Source organism: Gallus gallus, chromosome 3 (assembly GCF_016699485.2).
Source record: "Gallus gallus isolate bGalGal1 chromosome 3, bGalGal1.mat.broiler.GRCg7b, whole genome shotgun sequence".
In the NCBI taxonomy this organism is placed as follows: Eukaryota; Metazoa; Chordata; class Aves; order Galliformes; family Phasianidae; genus Gallus; species Gallus gallus.
This window is the reverse complement of record NC_052534.1, coordinates 57,260,953-57,276,605: the sequence shown is the minus strand read 5'-3', so window position 1 is coordinate 57,276,605 and position 15,653 is coordinate 57,260,953. Positions and strand designations below refer to the sequence as shown.

The 15,653-nt window shown below is 35.9% G+C and overlaps 1 protein-coding gene across 31 annotated transcripts in view; it reads right to left on the bottom strand.

Moving 5' to 3' along the window:
* Positions 1–392: 392 nt before the first annotated feature.
* The window catches only part of EPB41L2 (erythrocyte membrane protein band 4.1 like 2), a 104,530-nt gene continuing 89,269 nt past the window's right edge, over positions 393–15,653 (bottom strand). For 9 of the 31 annotated variants that reach the window (XM_040697459.2, XM_040697457.2, XM_040697460.2 and 6 more), the window contains 8 exons: positions 13,016–13,159; positions 11,983–12,036; positions 11,227–11,784; positions 9,591–9,713; positions 8,984–9,082; positions 7,751–7,831; positions 5,687–5,825; positions 393–1,653 (listed from right to left, as the gene is read on the bottom strand). In XM_040697459.2, the coding sequence (XP_040553393.1) occupies positions 5,718–5,825; positions 7,751–7,831; positions 8,984–9,082; positions 9,591–9,713; positions 11,227–11,784; positions 11,983–12,036; positions 13,016–13,159 (1,167 nt within the window). In that variant the 3' untranslated portion in view covers positions 393–1,653; positions 5,687–5,717. The remainder of the gene's footprint in view (positions 1,654–5,686; positions 5,826–7,750; positions 7,832–8,983; positions 9,083–9,590; positions 9,714–11,226; positions 11,785–11,982; positions 12,037–13,015; positions 13,160–15,653) is intronic. The other 22 variants (XM_040697479.2, XM_040697465.2, XM_040697471.2 and 19 more) reach the window with 5 other exon arrangements.

Genomic DNA, 15,653 nt, shown 5'->3' with positions numbered 1-15,653 from the left:
CTCAGAAAGTGAGAAAAAAAAATTACTGAGAGGTTTTATGCTTTGTTGCTTTAAAACCACAGTACATCCTAACTCAGCTAATTCAGTAGAACAGCTCACAGAGTGGGGCATTTTAACTCGCCTAGTGTTGTCCAAATCTCTTATTTTTCTGGAGTTTTTAAGATTTCTTCTACAAATTACAGATCTAGGTGCTAATTGGAAAAAACTTAAAGAAACACAATGATTGATAGATTAATAGAAGACAGAGAAGTGGTGCTAATCTTTCATTAAGCCTGGAAACTATCTGTACTAATCCCTAATGCTTAAGGTTCTTTAGCTTCAAGAACGTTATTTCAATATTGATATGCTCATGTTAGATATTTACCAAATGTATGCTTGAGTGCCAATAGTCATACAGAGAATAAACAACTTTATTTTATAACAGAATTACAGAAAGCAAAAATATCACTTAATACAACTTCAAGCTGCTATAAATCTAATTTGGCATTTTAACTATACACAGAGTCAAATGGCAAAACAAAGACAAAACAAAAACAACCCCAAAAACAAACAACCCCCCAAGAACTAAATAAAAATGAAACCCAAAATAATTAACAGGTTTTCTCAATGGCAGTCTCAAATGATGGTACTGTCTTACTACTTCATGAATGGAATCCATCTCGTACTTTTACTCAGTGTCCTAAAAACCTGTGTTAACCATTAGACAAAGTATCTGAAACATATACCTTCTCAATAACAAATGTCAGTTCTAACACGTAGGCAGTGAGGTTTAATAGAAAGCAAGCATTCTACACGTGTATTCAAATAATGGAAGTGTTGAAGTTTGGACACAGTAAGAAAAAAAGCACTAAGGTTTTAAGCTGCCTAGATCTCTTGTTGGAAGAAGATATTTTGATATTCCTTCTCTCCCTATCTGGAATGTTGCAGACAGCAAAACGTCTACAAGAAGTTGAGCATTGGCACCAAAGTGCAAAGAGAACACAGTGCTGAGTCAAAAGAAATTTCTTCGTAACTCTTTCTCCTCTACAGACTTCCACAACATCTCTGCCCCACAGAGAGTAGAATATTAGAACAGAAAGAGTTACAGGAGATAACAGTATAAAATTTATCCAAAGAAATATATATTTTCAATTTTTAGGAAAGGTTGTATTTTTATAAAAAAAACTTTGTTATGTGAGAGCATATATTTACCTGAATAATCTGAAAAAAAAAAATAAATCTGTAAATTACTCCAGAAAGAGATTTCATTTGAAATACTTGGGAAAAAAACTACATCTAAATTAGTTAAGATCCCCTTTTTTGCACAATTACCACCTACTCCAGTGAACGGTGCTTTCCAGACCCCTTTTTTTTGTTCACTTTCATATTCAAGAATCGGCTTCAGAAATGCAAATACTTGTGAAAAAGAAGATCATGCCCTCTACAGTGTCATTAAAAAAACTAAGCTTGTTAAGAAGTGGTTATAAAAAAAATAAACAGGAAAGCTTGTAAGGGGTTATAGGCCAAAGATGTTAAAGTTGAGTTTGGTATTGGCAACTCATTCTTAGACTTCTGGTCATCGTTGCTAGGCTTGGTGTATTCAGTTGAGTAGTGATGACTTGGAATGATCACAGTTCTTCAAGGTTATGATCATGGCCAGCATAATTTTTGTTTCTGGAAGAAAAAGGAGGGGGAAGATTACATAAGCATGCATAGCAGATGATGGGACATTTATACAGCATCAGGTTCAAGAAGTCATTTTTCCAATATCAGTTATTTTGGGGGAGGGCTGGCCCTAAGGTGGACAGCAATTCAGTTTCTATCAATGCTTTTCTTGCTTTAGTATATTTTTCCCTCCTCAAAATTTTCATGGCGTTTTAACAGTTATCTATTGCACACTTCATTTAAAATTTTAATCCAAAATCTAGCGCATAAAGAGAAATGAAGATATCTGCTCAATTAATAACCCCTGAGAGTACAGCATCTTTCACTTTCATTAGAGAAAACAAGCCTACATAAAAAAGCCACTTTAATAGTTGTAGTCAGGGCAAAATAATAATAAAAAATAACATGGATTTATGGTGTGATTCAATTGCCTAAATACAATTGTCTAAATGTATTTCCACATCTGGCCTTCACTTGGTGAAGAAGGGCATAACTCTTCTGACAGTATGGTGCTGCAGACACATTTACAGCATTTCATGTGCTTGTGTCTGGGCAACTGAAGTTTTCCTGAACGTTTAATTGAAAGGCATCATTCAGTCACAGTGCCTCAAATACAAGACTAATGTGGTGAAATGTCTTCAAACTAGTCCTTTTTTACTCCCAGATCAAAAAACTGTAAAGCAATTTGCAAACTTGGTCAAAAACACCTGACATTCTCCGATATATTTCAAACACCATTGTACAAGTTATATATTTCTCAAAGAAGTAAAGCACACCCTCAGGACACAGAAACAATTATTTGAGTTTTGTCCTCAATAGAACTTTTACCAAGTAGTAGAATATTTGATTAAAGAACACAGTCAAGGTTGCAGTTGATCACTAATGCAGAAATATAGTGCAAATCTGTGAAGACTATTTCTTCTGTGATATAGTCCCTCCAAAAAAGATGCTACAATTACTTATGTGAGACAGATCATGTTGAACACTGATTTGAAAGGCAATTTTGTGGACTGAGATAGTGTGCAAAATTTGGCACATTCTGTATAGATATAACAGTGCCCACTCCCAACATCCTTAAATTCATGCTGAATAATAAGTATTGTGATTACAGTACATGCTATTATAACAAATCCTTACAAATCAAAATGATTTGTTCTGATCTCTCAGTGCATTTTTCTACCTTAGATATTGCTACGTAAACACTGAAAACAGGAGAAGGATGGTTTTAGCGTGTGGGTTCAGTGCTGCCGTGTACTAAAGGGGTAGTGAAGTTACCTAGAACACAGACATTTTCCTTACTGCAAACTAACAGCTCTCAAAAACGGTGTGCACTTTTCCAACCTCTTCTAGGGCATGTGTAACATTTCTATAGTATTACTATCTCACAGTCAGTGCAGCTCCATGTCTCTTGTGTTTTCAAAAGAAAGCTGAAGCTTACATGCTCATTATTTCTAGTGTCACTAAGCAACAAAGCTACAATGCAAATCCTGATGAACACCAAGAAAAGTTAGTGAAAAAACATCTTGCACAGTTCCTCATTTAGTGACTGGTTCCCAAGCATACAAAATATCTCAACAAAACAACATTTTCCTCTCCACTACCCCCCACAAACCTCAAATCCCAAAACACATGTACTAGATTAGCAGCCCTTCAGTCCATTCCTTTCCAGCCTGAATCACCTTTATTATGTATAGCAAAAGACGACAAATGTTTGGAGGAACAGCAGTGTGTGTTTTAAGTTACTGACAGCTAGAATTGTCTGAGAGCATTGCAACTTTTGAAGATATTTCTAGAAAGGTCAGAACTCTTCTATACCCACCAAAAGACAACCCTTTGTTATTTCCCGTTTTTAACAGTAGCATCCAGTGATGGAACATTCACCTAGCAATTCCAAATCTGACCTATGCTGGTTTTGGTTTGCATAACTTACGAGCAAAAATTATTTATTCCTTTTTCAAATACACATTAACCTAACCAATACTGAAGATGTTTTAAAGAGGGCAGCTCAAACTTGCTCCATTCTGACATAAAGCCTCCAGATTCTCAGAAAGCTTAAAGAAGAACCAGTCAAAAGGAATTTAGGAACTCGCATTACCAAAACAAAAAGACCAACCCTTCTCATTCGAGTATAATCTGTAGGAGGCCAGGAAAGGCAACTGGAACCACCTCATTCAATACTATGGGTCTGCATGCATGTGCAGAACCTGAATCTCTCTTCTGGAGGACACAACAATTGTATAAATTACTGAGGTAATAAGAATCAAAGCAACTTTAACTTCTGGAAAAATATAAGACAAATTTCTCTTACTGTCTCTCCCTACATTAACAGAATTTTCCTGCATGAGAATAGCCAGCAACCCCTCTGCTCTGCTAGTTAAACATGGAGATTATTCAGTAAAAACTGAGAATTCCACCCCAAAATAAAGGATTAAAATAGTGCTGTTTAATTTTCACTTATTTTTAAATCTCTCTTATTGTGATTTCCTCCTTCTAACCAGTATCTTTTCTTTGAAGTTGACTCTAAGTAAACACAACCTATCAAGTTCAAAAAACACTGAAGCTTCAGTTTTCATGATATCCATCAGTGTGACAAAGCTGAGGAAACTTGAAGCTTTATAATGCAAAGCTGATACTGAGCTTCACAGCATTTGCTTGTTACCCGTGAAACAGCAGATTTTACTCAGTTGCTCATTGTGATGTTTCTACTGAATACTTCAAGTATGGGATATTTTTTCATTCCCACAGCTTTATTATAAGTGACAAAAATATTGCTTCCTTTTGCATATATAAAATTTGAGCACTTTTGTGGCACTGTGAATTCTGCTGATTATCAAAGCAAATTTTTTTGTAAGGAAAACTACTATAGTCTTGACCCTGGCCATTATGGTCTATTTGACTATTATGGCCTATTTGTCACAGATTTTTGGAAGTAGCTCAGGGTGACTGGTTGGTCCAGGCCTGGATTACGTTGCTCAAGTAAAAAAAAATTAAGATAGTACCTCATATTAAATTTATTTTCCTAAAATAAATATTTTAGTATAATAAAACTTACAGAACATTCAATGAAAGTACAGTTATCGCTATATGACGAGCATTACACTCATGAGTAAAGAACACAACCTTCTATTTATTAACTTCATTCATACTTAGATACAGTGAAAATCAGCTGTCTTAACTAACATGTTTTAATTTATTTAAAGATATGTTAAACTGTCCTCACATGAAAAGCCTACACTAGGAAATTGGTGGTAAGTAGGTCATCTATAACAACTACAAAAAAATAATTTTCCTTGTCTAAGCTTAGCTTTTAGTTTTAAATCAGTGAATGACTGCAAATATAATAGATTTTTGAATTTCAGTAAGAATGGAATATGTTTTGACCTTTTCCAACAGAAAAAAAAATGTCCAGATCCAAACTAAATAGTTCTAAAACTAAAGAATGTACAATAGTTTTCCAGCTGAAATGAGAGCCTACTGAATTGGCATCTCTTCAAATTTCTCTTTCAACTGACAAAATGGTTTAAAAACTTCAGCTGTCAAAGCATCTACCTTCTCATCTGAGAAAATAATAGGAGGTAAATATTTCATTGTGGTTAAGATGGAGAATAAGCTGACTGAATTGAAGCGTCTGAGTGGGCCCCTCCTCTACAGTCTTCCTACCAAATAAGCAAAATGAAAGGCAATGACTACAACTGTATATTTGCGTTGTAGTGTAAACAGAAAAACATCACTTAATCTCCGTGCTTTGCAGACGTAGCCCAAACTCCATTTAATGTGAAAACCACATCTTGAGCAAGCATCATAGGAAATACCACAAGAGCACTATGAGAAACCTGGGAGACATTTAAAGGGAGATGTAAAATTAATGTCAGATTAGACTTTAAAATAAAACTTATATTAACTGTCTTCTGTTAATGCCCATTTAAATTCAGCATTTCATAATACATAGCAAATACTGTATTCTTTTTTTCAAGCCAACTTATTAGACAACACAGTAGAAAATATAGATAGAAATCGCAGCATAAGTTTATTACAAGTTTACCTGAAATATTTGCTTGAGGGCATTTTAGATTTTAGTCTTCATCTTCCTCAGCAAGTTCAGTTTCTTTGTGCACCACTACTCTTGTGACAGACATGTCAGGGTGCTGTTCTTTGGCTTCTTTGATTGCCTGTGCCAGAGCCTGCCAACACATTCAAAAATACATAGCTTAACAACAGGAAGAAGCATTACAAAAGGGGCCTTAAGGGACCTGAGAATAGGTATGCAGCATCAGCAATTTTGGGAATAATAATTCAGAAGTCTAAAATTCCTAAACATGAGAGGGCTTGGGAAAAAAAGAAAACAAAAGAAACAGAAAACAACAACTACAAAACACTAATGTAATGGCTTCAAAAATTTACTACGATTTTCAGCGAGTAGCACATAACCATAAAGTCCTCCCTGTAATGTTTCCATCTTAATTAAATAGACACAGAGTACTTTATATAAGAAGTTTTAGAACTTTTGCAACAGATCAGGCAAATAAAGACAAAATGAGGACAGTCCTATTAAGGGAACAGATATGCACTGCATGCATTGGTACAATTAGTGATGTTTGCTCATGTGAAAATCTTACAAATTTGCAATTGGTTTGTATTTTACAATGTACCAAATGTAACCCTATGCAGTACAAACAATGATTTAAAAGGAAGGGACTGCTAAGACGTAAGAAGGTTCATCATCAAATGACTAACAGTGAAAAAACCTTTAGCTCTTTTTACACCTCTAATTCTTAAATTAGAAGTGGTAGTAACACTTCTATTCTGAAACTCCAAACTAAAATATTCTTTTCCTACCGAAAATTGTTTTAGTAATGTAGGAGGCAAGAAGACAAAACAGTTTGCACTTCTCAAGAGCTCTATATTTGCTGAGGAAATTGCAAGAGAGATTTCTTAAATTTGTTAAGAGCTGCTCACTGCTTTACATCCCAGTGATTAAATATATACAAATAATAATTTCACTTATTTTGCTCCATTACCTACTTATCTCAAAACAAAGAATGGCTTGGAGAATGGTTTTACTAAAAGCACTGCCTAGTATACTGAAGGTATTGTGTGACCTTTTCAGATGTCCCAAGAGCACCGTGCAAAGGCAGACAAGAGCAATGCCTAATGCTGAACAACCCTATCATTTAATTACAAGTTTCAAGAAGAGCTTGAACTTGTCAAGAGCCACTTTCTAGCAGCAGATCAAAATCTGAAATTAAATTCCCTGAAAGCTCTCACTATATTATACTAAGAAGTTAAATTAAATTCTGTTGAGATGTGCAGCTTTCATAAAGTTAGAATTGGATTCACTGCAACTTTATGTATAAGGTAGTTTTTTCTATTTGTATTATGCAGTGACTGTTGATTGACTTTTTCATTGCATTCTTAGATAAAAAAAGTGTGTAATCATCTCTACAAGGAATAGATAATCACAGTTCTTTCTCAGATTTTTTGGTGTACTTCTTAAATTCAGTCTTCTTAATTGGGCAGACAGAAGTAATTTTAACCTTTATTTCCAAGGCACCATAAAACAAAACTGCCTTGGTGCTAATAGAGATCAAAAGCACCTATTAAAGATTACTGCAGATCAACGGTATTTTTTTTTAACAGAATTCTGTAAATAGAAGCAAAAATCTATTCTACACATTCAAGATTTTATGCCTTAATGTATTTCAAAGCTTTTAGTTGAGTTCCACATTTAGATGCTGCTGACATAAAGCAGCAGAGACTCCTATCTATCTAGATTAATGTATCTAAATAGATTATTTTAGTCATGCTTTTCCTCCCAAATGGCAAAAGCAGCACTAAACAAATTGGGTCTCTTCCAAAATAAGCAATCCCTTTAAAAATAGTATGAAATCTACTCACGTGATCTATAATGCAAAGTTACAAATGCTTTTATCTCTCAGTCACACTCCATTCACCTAACACCAGAGCTTGAAAAGTTTGCTGCCATCAACAATCTCAGGATCTTCACATTCAACTTCTCTACCTTTTTCCTATTTTGGGTTTTGAAATGTTTTCTAGATCTCACTGAACTATTGGTAACATACTAAATGTTAATAGTTTAGATACTCACCTCATCATGGTCAATATCTGCATCTCCAGTAATGACAATTCGTTTCTCAATTCTTGTTTCTGATACACCACCTTTAACCATCTACAGAAGGCACAAAAAACAAGGAAGTATCTTAGTGTAATTAGTCCTTACAGCCACAAGCATTCCTTTATTGTATTGAAACGTATATTTTTTGTCACTAGGCTGCAGTTAATTGTAAGTATTCGTGGTGCTAAGTCATACTTTCCTTTTTCAGTTATGCAGTTAGTCATATGCCAGCCTCTGGCAATAAGAAAAATTCCAGGAGTCTTTTCTTTGATTTCAATCTATCCAGCATGAGCCTCCTCTAAATAATCCCACATTAAATACAAACACAATATGGTTTTCACTTCTGTAGTTTATATACTCTTCTAACAGCAAGTTTTCAATATTATTTCACATTGCTGAAGGAAATAATTTCATGCTTTGTTTCTTAATTTCTCACTTTAATTTTAGCACATAAATAAAAATTACTTCTACAAGAATTTTTTATTATTATGTTTAAAGACAAGAGCTGGAAACTTTGTTATGAGGGCACATCCAAAATTTGGTATTTACATAAATGAATAAAAACAACACTTTTGTAGTTTTATCATACTCTGGCATGAAAGAGTATAGGAGACCACAATAGACGTCATGTTCTGTCAAAATTTAGTTTTCCTTTCCTTTTCAAGCATGGAATGCAGAACACGTAATTCAACATCAAAATATGCTTGCAAAGAAGAGTAGTGGTATGGTCTGTTTTCACCCAAAGGAGGGTGAACACAGAGGCTAAGAAAACATCATTTCAGCACATCCTTTCAAGAGTCACCATGAGCAAGGTTTCTGTGGACCTGAGACAAATCAATGATGTTAACAAAGATGCTATAAGATAACACCATGTGACAGAAGAGACAAACTTAAAGCTTCAGTGGTGTTCTCCTGACCAAACACAGAAATAAGACCAACACGAAATGCTAAAAATAATTAAATACCACATTTTCTAATTTTCACCATCCTGTTCCCAGATATTCCTGTTTATTTATTAAGGCTCTTCTATTCAACATCTGAGTACAGAAAAAAACAACTTCAACATGTGCCTGGAATGAATCTAATCCACTGCAAGTCAGTTTTCTTTGATAGTTTAGCAGATATGAAGGTAAAAGAGACTTCATGTAAGACTTAGATTTTTTTATTTTTTTTTTTTAATGTTCAGAGAGAGATTATATGTTTTACCTTTGTGATGTGTGTAGTTGTGGTAGTAGAAATTGACTCTGACGTAATTGTCTGTGCACTCAGCAGCACACCAGCACCACCACCAGCACTACCATCAAACTGTAAGAAGAGAAATGACAGTTTTAACATTTAAAAGCTTTGCTTTCAGAGGAGACTTTTTTTTTTTTAATTACTAAGCATACACTTAATCTTTAGTTCAATTTGAAAATTTAACCCCAAACTTTAAATCGAAGCCATGCAAGTTTACAGAGTCTGTGCAGACTGTTAATGTTTATTATAGTGGAAACTTTATGACCAGTGTTAAGTGCTTCTTTCAGAAGCAATGCTACTATTTTAACCAAGTCTTCAAAACTATATGAGTCATACATTTGCAGATCATGTTTCAGAATCTCCTACCAACAAAAAAAAACTTTCAGAACTTTAGTAGAAATATTGTTCTATTTACATACGTTTCACTTAACTTCTCATAGCCAAACAATAATCTTAGTTGCAAGAGAAGGTATAGTTTTTTGAAAAGCATCTCTCTGATATGACTTATTTTGAGCTACAAATTATTGGAATAAAACCCAGCGTTCAAACAGTGTAACAAATCACCCCGCCACTGTACCTGTGGAGATTCGTATGTGATGGTTTTAGTTTCTGTTTGAACAATTGGAACTTCTTTTGTGGAGATTTCAGTTCTCTGTGTGGCATCTGAAATGGTTACCATCTCTGTTTTCACTACTGGAGGCTATGGTGCAAGAAATAAGCAATCAACCCAAAATACATAAGAAGGAAGTTTGTAAAAAGGAACAAGAAAATAAAATAAAAAACATGTAAGAAGTCGAAGATTAAGATAAGTATTTGACTCTTTTCCTATTTGTAAAGCATGTAATAAGCAAACTGAAATGATATAATTGCACATACACAGCAGGAAACTCCTGTCTCCTAATAAGCTTTGCCAATACTCCATGCTTCAGCCAACAGTAAATACCACAGAAGGTAATTGATAAAACCCAGTTGAAAGGTATTTAAAATGTGTAAAGGAGCATCAGTAGGAAAAAAAATCTCTGTTTGTGTAAAAGTTCCATCAAATAAAAAACTAATAACTACCTCAGATAGATAAGCTTCACATCAGAATTAATATTGGAAAAATATCTATCTTTACTTAGTCAAATTGTAAATAAGGACAAGAAATTCCAGTAATAATGTAAAAGTTCTGAATATGCACTACTGAAACAGAAAAACAACTCAGACACTTGGATTTTAAGTAAGGGAAGTCCAGATGAAAAAAAGTCTTTTCCTTCCCTCAAATATTCCTTCCCTGCACACATAGAAGCCCTTCTGCCCTCTCTTCAAGCAGGCTATGCTTTAGGAAGTGTGGGTTGCCTGTTCCTAAAGGTCTTATAAACTATTTTTTTCAGGTTTAGTCAGAACACCTGAGACTATATATATAGAAGACAAAAACATAAAAAGTTGTGTAAGTGTGTGCAGGGAGAGGGAACCACTAATGTAAGACAAGCAAGAAAAAAAGAATATCCAACTGTTGAAAAAACTCAGTAAAAGATCATGCTTACATCACAAAGACATGCACTTCATTTTTTCCACTTGTTTTTTCCTCTTTTTTTAAATGAAATTTACCCAATAAAGTACCCTTCAGTCTTCTTTGGTTAAAATCAGGTGACTGTGACCAGAACTAACCTATGCTTCCCCAAATAGTGTAACAGTAAACATATGCACAAATACACACCGAAAGAAATATAACTCTAGTCTGTAATTTCATAACACATCTTTAAGAGGAAAAATAGCAAGAAAAGCAGTGAATAGTAAGGGAAAAAAGAAAAAAAATTGGGATGGATGTTTTCTAATTCCAATTGTCAGTAATTTTCCAATTACAATTATATGTCATGGACGTGTCTAAAACAATTGACAAATAGACAAGACGACACTTAAAACATAAGAAACACAAATAATAAATATATATTATGTATATGTATATAAAATAAGGGGGTATAAAAAGAAGATGGCAGTCTTCGGAAGGCTTGCTTTACTGGTGATTCTCAACCAGTTGCAACAAAAAGCCAGAAACCATAACTGAAGGAGACAGAAATTCACTGCTCATCAGTGGTTTCCCCTTCCAAATGATCTGAATCTTGTTGGATGCCGTAACAGGTAGAAGAATAGGAGAAGAAGAAAGGCAGGCACATTTTCACCCAAAGAAATCTCTCTGCTTAATCTAGTTGTCAAACTGTTCTACCATTTACCTCAGAACAACAAATTATTTGTGGTGAAACATCAGTGTCAACATGAGACACATCTCCATTGAGTTTGAGCTGTTCCTCTTCCTTTTCTTCACCTAGGTCTTGCTTAATTTCCTCTGACAAATTCTTCTCCTCTGTAGGTATCGCAGTTGCATTTTCCTGAACCAAATCTTCAGCTGCAACTTGTGTGCACTCAGCTGGTACAGTTAGCTGACTGACTTCTAGCGTGGCTTCCACATGCTGTATCTTTTCTTCATGTTCTTTCCTTTTCACATCTTCCTCTTCTTCCTGTTCTTCTCTGATGACTTCCTCAACAGCCCTGTGATGTGGCTGGTATTCTCCCACCTCTTCATCCTCACTCTCACTACTACTGCTGCTACTACTATCTGATGGCAAAGAAGAAGAGTCCTTTTTTGGCAAGTGCTCCACCTTACATGTTTCCCCAGCATCAGTGGCAACTTGTATTTTCCCTTTGTTGGTTTCATCTATGACTAGTGTTTCTTCTATCCCAACCTCTGCCTGCTTCTTCTCCTCCACTATGTCCAGAGTCTCATGTGAACTCTGCACAGAAAAACATGGATGAGGAAAAACAAAAGTAGATTATGTGAATAAATTAAAGTGGTGGAAACAAAATTAGCTGATGGTTGGTTCATGTCATGTAGAAGACAAAAGATGGTTGTGATGGTTAACTGAAAAGAAAGAATGAAGATGGATCGGAAGAGTTAGAGCCAAATTTAACTATGGAAAAATCAGTAGAACCTTATCAGCATTGCTGACTTCAGTGCAAGGTCCTTCTGCTCTGGAAGCATGTTTCTGTGAAACAAAAAGCAATCAGAAAACAAAAATCAATGCATAACCCTTTTCAGCAGCACAACATTCCTCAAGCTAGCTTTAATAATATATATATATATATATATACACACGATACGGGACAGGCACCGTGTATTCACTGCAAGACTCACTTAGAACTACTGCTCCTTTCCTTCTACTTCATTCCAATATTTCATTCAAAAGTAGGTAAGTATTATGGACATTATTAAGCAGGATAAAGCAATTTAATTAAGAAAGACTGAAAATAAAAGTTTGAATGCACAGGTCAGTGATGCTACTGAGGCAATTATTTATCTCAACTGAATCAGGAATTAGGAATAAAAAATACTATGGGAAAATATATGAATAATGCATTTGGTTTATCATCACACAAGATTATAACAAAAAGAACAGAAAAACAACAAAGTACTGTACGATTTTATTACTTGTTCACTTTTGGGAGGGAGGCTGCTCATGCTTGTATCTTGTCAAAATAGCAACACGTGACTAGCAAGATGATCCCATTAGGATTTAGTTTGTGTCCCAAATGATGAGGTTAAGGCAACTATGTTAGTATTTGTTTTGCGACAAAATGAATTGTGATAGATATGCCTGATAGCCCACTAAAGACTATGTATTACATACTTTTTTTTTTTTTTAATCTAATTATTTCTGGAAAATGTCAATTTGAATTCAAGCAGCAATACAAAACCAACACGTCATCTGTGACTTAATCTTAACATTTATGGCTGTTTACCAAGCAAAGCACCTACAGAGTGCATGCCAGCATCCCTGGCGATGCTGCAACAACAGCCAGTAAATACTTCCCATGCCTAGCAAGTACATAACTAAGCTCTCCGGCCATCTCCCTCCCACCACACCGAGCAACCGGCCGGCTCTGGCAGCACGGCACAGCCGCAGCCCCCTCTCGGCCGTGTAGGCGCAGGGCAGCGGCCGCGGGCAGGGCGGGGCGGGGAAGCACCTGGGGCGGCGGGGCCGAGGCGGCGGTCTGCTCCCCCGCAGCGCCCTCTGCTGGCCCCGCGCGGGCGGCGGCGAAGGGCCGGTCCGGGCCGGCGCCAAAGCGCTCTTGGCTAAATAAAATGGACGCTATCTCTTCTTCTAGGCTCTAGACGAGTTAGAGAAGGGAAAGAATTAGACGGCGACGGACAAAGCGGCAGCAGCCTACAAAGGAAAGGGTCGGCAAAGAGAGAAAACACGACAAAGACAAGCGTTTGATCCGGAGCGTTTTGTACGAGCTCAGAAGACACCTCGTGTGCACCCGGGAAGGCGAGAGAGAGAGGAACGCGACAGAACGTTGCCGTAATCACAGCGCTCAGCAGCGATCTAATGCTCTGTGCCCACCAAGCATATACTTCGGCTCTTTACTTCACACTGTAAAAGTTAAAAGCATTAAATATTTCCATGGATTTCCTAACAGAATAGTTTACTTGAACTATTACTATCACTGTCAGGATTTTTCCCTTTCAAAAGTCCATTCTGAACACTTTGTAATTTCTATCTGTTTCATAGCTTCAGGCAGCCACATACATTTGCTTCAAACAATACATTCCCACAAAGCTAAAAAGAATTTACTCATAAAGGCTGTTCTTTAAATACTTAAAATGAGCAAATTTGCATTTATTAAAGAATCTGTTTTCAAAAGCCTTTCCCACTGTATTGGTAAAACCTGCTTTATTCTAATGTACACAGAAGCATACATGGTTCAAAGCCTAAGTTGCTTATAGCCTGATCTATTTTTGGTAGTACTATGAAGCCGTATGGTAAAACAAGCTTTTAAAACTCTCGTGGGTACAAGCTTCTGAGAAAGCAAAGTTCTTTGTTTCAGCTTTGCTTTCATAAGCTCTCACATTACAAGTATAAGCAGTTAAAATAAAAAGCCAATAGTGTGACGGATACCTAACATGGACATAACATACGCCTTGCCAAGTAATAGAGTTAGGGCAGAAGCACATGCCAGAGGAAAGTCAAAAAGCCATGCAGATAACTGCTGTTTGGATGGACTTACTGTGCGCTAGCAACGTAGAATCTGAACACTTAGATAGATTACACCATGCTACCATGCATATAGTGCTGTACATTTGGCATGCAGAAGAACAGAAAAGGAAAAAGAACTATTTTTTTTTCCCCCTACGCTAAGATTTGAATTATATTCCAAAGGTGTCCAAGAAAATTTTAAGGAAATGCAAGTTGATTACATCTACCTTCATACAATGTTTGATATTCATCAGGGCAATGTATTGCTCACCATCACTTTCTTTCTCTTATTCACTGTATCCAATGAACGTTAATCTATTAGTAGCTTGGATAAAAAGGCAAATTATGCTCACGATTTTTGGCCTTCTAATATTTTAAAAAAGAAAACTACAATCACACAATTTGCTTCCCTTGCTCCCCGGGGGGGGCATTTAGTACAAGTAACCAAGTGTGTAGATAGAACTGGCGCTCTTGAACCAGTTACAGTATTTACAACAATGCATCAGTCTCTGAAGATGCCTAATTTCCTGGCAAACAATCTACCGAGACATAGGCACATACACTGACGCTGTTTGGAAGCAAAAGAGGGTGGGTCTGGGGTTTACAAAACCAACCACAGTCATGATTCTGGATAACCATAACATGATAGTCCTTATTTTTTTGTGACATACACATCATTGCACCACAATTTCTATTATAATTAAGTCACAGATGCTGTGCATTTGTGGGAGTACAGGGATACAAGTGAGACATATCCAATGCAACATTTCTTATACACAGGAAATGCAATTATTTTGCAAAAGAAGGAAGAAAAGAAAGAATATTAGCAGTGGTATCCTTGTTTTATTCTCATCTATTATCCAGCTATCCTAAAAGATAGGCAGGAAAACATACCCTTCAAGAATAAGACTGAGCAATGTGTACTAACAGTAGGAAGTTTAAATTTAGAGGTAACAAAGAACTTGAATTCTACTTTCTCTACTATCATCAACAAATAATTTGGGATGAAAATATGCTTTATCCCAAACCTGGTATTTATGTGTGTTACTTAAATAGGACTGACAGCTTTACAATCTGTTTTTACCCCACTTCCCAGGTGGTGGAAAACAGTCCAAAAGTAACGTAAAAAAGTCAGCATCTCAATTGCCACCTCCATCACTATCATACTGCTAGCAGTCCCACTAGTTATATAGCACTTTTCACTGCATAGATGTTGACCAGCTTAGGAGAGAAGAGAAGTTCTCCCTTTTCCTGGATTAACAAAGAAGTACTGAAACATGGAGATACTCAGAACGTGACTGCATTTTTAGCATTACTGATTTAAGAAATGATTACGTAGTAAATACATGAATTAAAAGTTATTGTGCAAAGTGTTACATAACTGCACACAGCAAACAATTATTTCCATCTGGAATGGAAATACATGTTTTGCTGTCATCCAAATCACATAAAATACAGTAATTTTCCAGTGGAAAAAATTGTTATTTCAAACAGGAACCACACAGAATTTCATATTCAGTTTAGCACTTAAACAGAATGTTGCTGGCATTCACATATGATTCATATATACAGATCTTGGTTTGAAACTCAAACTTCTCTTTGCAGTAGTGGTAGCAGGGGAGAAA